Source organism: Neomonachus schauinslandi, chromosome 3 (genome assembly GCF_002201575.2).
Source record: "Neomonachus schauinslandi chromosome 3, ASM220157v2, whole genome shotgun sequence".
Lineage (NCBI taxonomy): Eukaryota > Metazoa > Chordata > Mammalia > Carnivora > Phocidae > Neomonachus > Neomonachus schauinslandi.
This window is the reverse complement of record NC_058405.1, coordinates 134,616,253-134,624,824: the sequence shown is the minus strand read 5'-3', so window position 1 is coordinate 134,624,824 and position 8,572 is coordinate 134,616,253. Positions and strand designations below refer to the sequence as shown.

Below are 8,572 nucleotides of genomic sequence, written 5' to 3'. Positions count from 1 at the left end.
CTGCCTGGTGGTGAAATTCAGGAAAAAATGAAGTTTCCTGTGATGGAGAAGCTCATAATCTGGGAGGCCGGGGGGCTGGGTGGGTGGTGGCAAACCGTAAATGCTTCTAACAGATGCCACTTTAATATCCCTGCTTTAATACTGCATTTTCCATTTCTGCCGGTGTTTTGAGTACATAAACTTTGGCTGTGACTTCAGCGGTTGAAGAGAATGCTCATCAGTTACTGCCGAATGACTGTTTTTGGTTTTAATAAGAGTGATCAATACCATCAGCTCCCCCTTTAAATGCTAATGAATGCTTTAACACAGCAGATGTAGACATACAGTACACTGCAGATTAAAATTAGGCACAAAATTAAATTGCTTACACATAGCAAAGGAGCCAGTTTGGACATCTTGATAATCAGCCACAACCAGCTGACAGATCTTGAATTGTCCCTGCAGCAACGTCAAGCCCCCCCAGTCTCAGCCAGAAAGCAGGCATCATCTGGCATCGGGAATGCTCCTGGTACCTGTGGGTATGAGAAAGGAAAACTGCCAGGTCAGACTTTCAGTAAGCTTTATGTACTTTCAGAAGCAGTCACAGCCGCACTGGAAAGGACACTAGGATTAGGAACAATTGCTAGTCATTAAAAAGAACTTTGGGCCTCTGGAAAGGAAAGCCTTGTAGTGAGACTCTATAATGTCTAAAAAGACAATGTCTGTGTTTGAATTTCTTTAACATACATAGTATATCTTTTCCTTTTTTTTTATTCCCGTGGCAAGTCTTTATTGAGAGCCCATGTTTATAGTGCTATGCTCTAGAAATTCAAAATGGAAAGTATGTAAAGTTCACTATGATACAAAGAGCTGCTTCTTGAGCTGACGTTTTCCTTGGGGCACTTGGCATGTCCACAGTCTGCGTCAGTGATAAGCCCCAAATTTAATCAGTGTCACAGAGTTATTCTCAGGAGCCAACTCACGCTGGCAAAGCTCACAAAAGACTGATGTATAAAGTCCGAATGGCAATTATTTTAACACCAGAAATACAACTCTAAAGTGGGCTGGAGACTCCTGCTAAGGTCACTTAATGAGCATAGGATTAGAACAAGAATTTAGATGATTTAATTGTTTGTTAGCCTGATTAATAAACTAATCCATGCATTCATTCAGCAAATAGACTGAGTACCAACTGTGTGTTGGAGACACACTGGTAATCAAGATAGGCACAGCCCCTGCCCTCATAGATCTAATAGCCTAGTAAGGAATACAGATAAACAAATTTGGAGACAATTATAACAGTGGGGATACATATGACCGAGTAACCAAAAGGTTCTCATGAGGAAGGGCCTTACCCAGACCTGTGGGTCTGAGAAGGTCTCCTCGAGGCAGTGATGTCTTAGCAGAGAGCTAAAGGATGACCTAGCCGCTCAGTGCAGGGGAAGCTGCATGGAGGGATTAAACGTTTCGAAGACAAGAGGGAACGCAGGAGCAGTTCAGTGTGGCTACAGCGTAGTATTCAGTAATAGCAGATAGACAGAGGTGGTAGGCCCAGGTCTTATGTTCTGACGTCCCCAGGGCATCCTGGCCTACCTGTAGCTTCTCAAAGCCAGTGGTGGCAAGAGATTTTACAAGCCTCCTAATGACAGTGTCTATAATTTACAATTTCAATGAGCTACATCCTGAACAAGTTGGCACAACCCAATCGTGGCATCCTATAACTGAGTGGTTTCTGACAGCCAAATTTCAGAAGCATGCCATATCTGTACCAACTTGAGGTGAACGATAAATTATGGAGAAGGTACTTATAAGACTTATGAACTAGTTGGTACTTCTGAAATGGAAAACTTTCCATGAAGTCAGAATGCCTGGAGCTGTGTCCAAGATGTTTTGACTCTGCCACTTTGAACTACTGGACATTCTGACTTTGCTGTTTTAACCCTAGGGCATTTGACTCTATATGGATAAAATATTTTTATCAGAACTATACAACTAATGAAAAAATTCTTTTTCAAGGAAGAATTTCATGAAGTAAATATTGTTAATTTCCTGATTTTTCTATCCAACGTAATAAAATTGTTTCTCATTTTTATATTAAATTTTTTATCGTATTGATTTTTCCCCCACGGGATCGGTTCTCTACAATTTAAATTTTACATTGAAGATTTTATATATCAAAAGTTGTTTTGTTCATGCCAAATTTTACCAATTATCGCTTGTGCCACTGTGAGGATTCTTTTGTGGCCATTGTTTCTTAATCTGATTTCCCCCCCAGGTCAGATCTTACTGTTCTCAGTTTTACCATGAGTAGTCTTAAATATTGCAGTTCAATTTTTATTATTTTTATGAACTATATTCATTATTAATTGGTTGAAAACAGTTGCTAGTTTGTATTTATTTCTAAAGTAGTCCTCGATAATCTCCAGTTTTCCTATACAGATTTGGGATTATTTGATTATTCAGACTATTTCTATAGAGGGGCACCTGGGTGGCTCAGTTGGTTAAGCATCTGACTCTTGATCTTAGCTCAGGTCTTGATATCAGGGTCCTGAGTTCAAGCCCCCTGCCCCACCCTGGAACTGGGTTCCATGCACATCGGGGAGCCTACTTAAAAAAAAAAAAAAAAGGACTCAGGTTATTTCTATAGAATTGCTAATTCAGTGACTTTGCAAAGAGCAAAATATCTTGCTTTGTCTGGGCTATGCCTGGAATAATCATTACCTCTGTGGTAGCAAGCAACATAGATTTGGCAGTTCTAGATTCCATCAGAAGCCTACTTAAGGACCACTAAATCCCCACATTTAGAGATGCCCAACTCAAGATAGACTTTCTTAATTTGTTTCTAAGGTAATTTTTCTCTTAAAATATCCTTTTTTATTATTTTATTTTTAAAAGATTTTATTTATTTATTTGAGAGGGAGAAGCAGGCTTCCCACTGAGCAGGGAGCCCGATGTGGGGCTCAATCCCAGGATCCTAGGATCATGACCTAAGCCAAAGGCAGATGTTTAACTGACTGAGCCACCCAGGCATCATCTTTTTTTTTTTTTTTTTTTTAACTTCAGTCTCTTCAAAGTTCTATAGTTTGTCATTGTTGACAACTGATTTACTTGGATGGAAAAAAAATCCTATTAATCCTTGCTCTGTTCTTGACTTATATTCATCTTTCAACCTGGCAATCAACTTTTGGAGAATAAACATCATTAGAAAAAAGAAAAGAACAACTCTTACTTTTGCTTTATAACTAAGAAACAGATTCCGGATGTTCTTATTCTGGTTTTGGACTGGGAGCATTGATACTGACAAGTATTTTTCCAATAGATATTACAAAGTGGTCAGTTTTGTGGGCTGTTGGAATAACCACTGTGTGATCAGCTACTATACTAACGAGGGCTGAGGTCATTAAGTCATTTCACTACCAGCCTGGATTCTCCAGCCCATAGCCCAAGAAAGCTAGAAGAGGAGAAAACAGCCTGTAACAAGCAACCATTTGCATAACACTTTTTAAACTAGAGTCTTAAATCTCCAAAATGCCCATTTTGTTTAATAATTAAAGCCATACTTTTAGAGCGACTCAGTTAAGACTCTGTTCTGTGTTCAGGCACTTAACCAAAAATTCTAATCAAAGAAAATATTTTATTGCCTATTTGGAAGCAGCATGCTATTAAGATAGCATACTTTCTATTAGTCTATTTTTCTTTAAATTTAAACTCAAAGGACAAGAAGAAAATAATTGAAAACAGACTGCAGTTGCTATAAGCTTTGTGAGAAAGGACCACAATGGAGCTTACAACCTTAGAGACATGGGTTATGCATGATGGAAGAGAGTACCTTGCCCTCTGATTTTACCACTCCCCATTGTTTTTGCTTATAAATGCAGATGGCAAACATGTACTACAACTTATAAAACCGAGTTGTCGAATCAATGTTTAGGTCACAACTTCCCTTGTAAATAAAGGTCGTTTCCTATAACCTTGACTTTAATGCGTCCCAAATACAGTTTTCCCCACCAGGCCCCAGGCACTTATCAGAGCACAGCAGCTACTCTGGGAGCATTCGCTCAAGTTTGATGACTGGTTCCTACTGAAGAGAACTCAGCCCCATGGAATTACAGTGTGTCATTCGAACTTGTCCAGAGCATTGAGAATCCTGTGCAGGGCAAAGGACACTTGATATTCAGGGTTAGTGAATATTGAACAGAATCTCAGAATATATTGAAAGTAACATTTATTTATTTGACATATAAGTTTGTTACCTCCCGACTTTTTGATTTGTAAAATATGAAGAATTTTACAAGTTGGATCTCACAATTCCTGCCCTAAGCTGCAGGCAGTTTCCTCCCACCTGCACGATTTACCTTCACCCCACCCACCCCCCGACCCTCCTCAGCTGCTTAGAGATTTCTTGCTGCAAGGATGGTATTTACCATCTTGCTCTAACAAGGATGTTGGTAATTTAAAATTTCTTTGGCTTGTGGCTTGTGATGTTATTATCCTGCTCTGTGTCTGTTTTCTTCCAGATTTTAGATTTCTGACATTCCGGGAGGTCTTTATGGACTGTTGTTTTTCCCTCTTTGCTCCTCCTTTGGTAAAATGTAGAAAATAATATTCAAAAGCAGTCCCTGGGAGCTTTGGGAAAGGAATAACCACAGTTCTCCTAGGCAATTTTAGATCTTTGGTTTCTGATGAGTCTTAATGAAAGAGATATGCATTGCAATAAACATTAAGTTCAATAACCTTTTTTATTGTCTAAAAATGACAAACCACTTCAGCTCTGACCATGAGAAAAATCCAAATACCTTACTATAAATACTAACCAGCAGTGTCAAGACTGAGGCACTTGCCTCGGGCACAAAATTAAGGAGGCCTCAAGAAAAACAAGAAGCCGCCAACACCTCAGTAATCAAGATAAATGATATTTTAATGCAATAGTTTAAAAATTAATGCAAAAATTCATGATGAACAAAATATCAAAATTTTCAATAGACAGGATCCGTAACAGTGCCTTGCCAAGCCATATTGGAGCCTTAGACAAGAGGAAAAATCAGTAATACTGATCCTATATTTATGGAGAATTTTGATTTTTTGTTTATCACAGAATTTTTTGCATTTTCATTTATTTAAATATTGCATTAGAATATTATGTATCTTGATTACTGAGCTTTCTGGCTCCCCGTAAATTCTGCACCCAAGGCAAGGACCCCCACTTAACATCACCCTAGTCCAGGCCCTGCTAACCAGAATGGCAGTGGTTAGGGAAATAAGGTGGCATTATCTCCTCTCAAAATGTTAATTCGGGGGTGGGAGGATATGTATAGTTATGTTTAAGTCTAGTTATCATCCTTAGGCAACCAACATCCATCATTTTAGCTCCGGTTTGGCTGTAGTCTCAATTAGAAGGCATTTCCTAAATCCAAAAATGGAAAAGTTGTCTTTTTGTTAATTCTGTCTGAAGGTATCATATTATTAAAATCCATTACATCTTTAAAAAAAAAAAAGGAAAGAAAAGAAAAGAGCCTATGTAGGAAAACTCATCTAGTTCAATTCATCAAAAGTTTCTCCTTCCACGGTAGTTTCCTCTGGCTCTTTCCCTGTTCGTCTTGGCAGGAGAGGGCCTGTGAGGTTTCTTACGGTATTCCACCTTTGTCCATCCTCCCTCGCTGACTTTGCTATCCTCTTCACTGGCTCGTGAGTCAGTCTCAGGGTGTAAAGGCATCCCTGGTATGGTCCTGGGTCGATGGCAGTCATTTGGGCTTCTCTTGAAGTCAGGTGACTGCTGAGTATTGAGTGCTGACTGAGAAACCCTGTAGAATTTTCCAGAATATCTTTCTCGTGAAGGTGTGGAATGTTGACTTTTCCCACTGTACCTTCCCCTAGGAGAAGAATTTAGTGATACGCTACCACGATCATATTTGTTCTTTCTTCTATCTGAGTATCGACCCCTCTCTAAAGAGCTGTCAGTTGGAAGACTGGAAAAGACACTGTCCCTGGAGTTGAGATGTAGAGAAGAGAAGTTTTTGGTCAGTCCATACTGAGTAGGAGAGGAGCTTCTGGATTGGTTTATGGGTGTAATCTGTTGATACTTAACGGGCACCTGGGTCCGCCTTACAGCAGCAGCATAGGAATCCTGGTCATTGAAATAGGGGAAGAACTGTGACCCCAGAATGGGATTGCTCTGGGAACGCTGTAAAGAAGTATTGGATGCAATCTGCCGCAACCTCAGAGTATCCAGCCACTGGCGATCAGCACCTGCAGAGGAAATGGAAATGAGCATCTTCTAAGCCACAGTAAAGCTGCGTGTCTAATTCATAAGGCTGTCTCAAGATAATTCAAGCCTGCTTACGATGCTCCAAGCTTTACCATTCATAGAAATTCTAGGCTAGGTATAAGGACATTTCCTTTATTATTATAAATACTTCTTTAAAAGTAAGGGCATTGCGGGCGCCTGGGTGGCTCAGTTGGTTAAGCGACTGCCTTCGGCTCAGGTCATGATCCTGGAGTCCCGGGATCGAGTCCCACATCGGGCTCCCTGCTCGGCAGGGAGTCTGCTTCTCCCTCTGACCCTCCTCCCTCTCCTGCTCTCTCTCTCAAATAAATAAATAAAATCTTTAAAAAAAAAAAAAAAAAGTAAGGGCATTGCACTAAATGAGTATACGCTATATGCTTGGCCTCATTCCAGAGGCTTTACTTACATGGTCTCATTTACTCCTCTCAATGGTCTCAGAGTAAGTACAAATAATCTTACTCCATAAACCAGGAGACTGAAGCTTAGGAGGTCTGGCAACTTGCCTAAGGTCACTCAGCTAATAATTCCAGGTTCTTCTGCATCTAAATGCCATCTTCTTCCCACTTAGCCATGTCATCACTTCTAGAAATTGCTATTTGCATGTGTTTGGATGGTAGGGGCATGTTTAGTAAACGAAAGGTTTTTTGCCAGCAGGCACTTTTAAATCCTCAAGAACCCTAATGCAGATAAAAGAAATGGGGTTCCAGTGGTTGAGACAGCTGGGGATTGTCTGGAAGAAAGACAGCTCACATCTCTAGAGGAGAGATTCTGAGGTATAGGAATAAGAAATGTTTTCTTTTCCCCCCCCCATGAAAAGTGAAGCTTCATGGCACACAGGAAGAGAAGGTAAAAGAAAATGTAAATAAACAAGAACCATTTAGTAAGCTTTATTTCCGTGAATAAGCAAGTCACACCTTGGATCTTTTCTGCCTTCCCCAGGGCCTGAGTCATATTGCCCACATCCTTGAGTTCACTCCTAGTCCTCCCTGAGCTATTCTCACCAGGCCTGTCAGGAGGAGCTTCTGGAGAGGAACAGAGCGTGCTCACTTCTCTCTCCAGCAAGCAGCCCCCCTCACTGCCCTGCACAGGTGACCACACCTCTGAGGTGAGTGACTTGTCCCAATACAGGTGACCTCCTGTGTCCAGACATTCCTCACAGCTTCACCCAACCACAGGGCCTTCTTGCCTTCCCCTTGACTTCTCTGAAATTGTCGCTTCTAACAGAGCCCTGATTTTGTTCGGTGTTCAACCTCCTCATGGAGCCATGTGCACTGGGGGAAGCTGACCACATTCTGGCTCTGGTGGCAGACTTTGATTAGCCTGAGCCAGATGCAGTGATATCGTGGGCAGGAATGGACACGTTGCTCAGTTTCTGGCCAAAGCAACCCAAGGGATCATCTGCTGGGGGTGTGTAGGCAAGTCTTTCTCACCCCTCAACGTGAGAGCAGGAAAGGCATCGGCCCCTCGTGTCCTCTGCACACTGCCTTATCTTTACACCATGGCTGTGACTGCGAGGGGCTAGGCCGCAGGCAAAGGTAACAGACTGAGGATGGCAGAGTGGAAAGAAGGAAAGGTTTGTTCATTGTCCTTAACATGGGCGACCCAGCTGCTCTTACTGCACCTGAGCCCAGCCTTCTTCTGGACTTGCACAGAAAATAGCACATTTTATTACAGTTAAAACTCGTGGTTTCAGAACTTTAGAATGCCTACATGCTGGTCCCCCAGTTTCTGACTCATCAGGTCTGGGGTTGGGTTTGAGAATCTGCATTTCTAACAAGTTCATATTGATCCTGAGGCTGCTGTTCCTGGGATTAGTGGTCCATTTGGGAGGAAGCCAGTGGAAGTTGGATTTTCTGTTACTTGCTGCTAAAAAATATATCCTAACTGATCCAGGTAGTGTCCTTTTGAGTCTGCACATCAAAAGGGAAAAAGAAATAGGAGGAGGAAGGAAGGGAGGCACACTAGCTGAAACTGGGGTAAGCCAAAGGGAGGTCACGCCCTCCTTTTATCCTGCAACCTCTCCTGTTAATTATAATCAGAGGGAATGGTTGATCCAAAGCCATTCCACTGGGAGTTTAAAGGGTATTGACCATTCCTAACTCTCTTAGAGAAATAATTTGCTTTCTCCCAAAAGATTTAGATTTCAGAGAGGTGCAGGACACTTGTTAGACCTCTGCCCATTGTCCTCTTTGGGGAATGTCCCTAGCCTGTCTCCACCTACATGGCTACAGTTCAGTGCACCACCTGCCTCCCCCCGCTGGGTATGTCCTCACCACCTGCGTCCCCCCACTGGGAGTGTCCTCACCACCT

General features: G+C 41.7%; 1 protein-coding gene across 1 annotated transcript in view; it reads right to left on the bottom strand.

Annotated features, from left to right (window-relative positions):
* Positions 1 to 4,196: 4,196 nt before the first annotated feature.
* Positions 4,197 to 8,572, bottom strand: part of MAP3K20 (mitogen-activated protein kinase kinase kinase 20) — a 189,565-nt gene continuing 185,189 nt past the window's right edge. Inside the window, exon 20 of the mRNA XM_044913679.1 lies at positions 4,197 to 6,225. Within this exon, the coding sequence (XP_044769614.1) occupies positions 5,525 to 6,225 (701 nt within the window). The 3' untranslated portion in view covers positions 4,197 to 5,524. The remainder of the gene's footprint in view (positions 6,226 to 8,572) is intronic.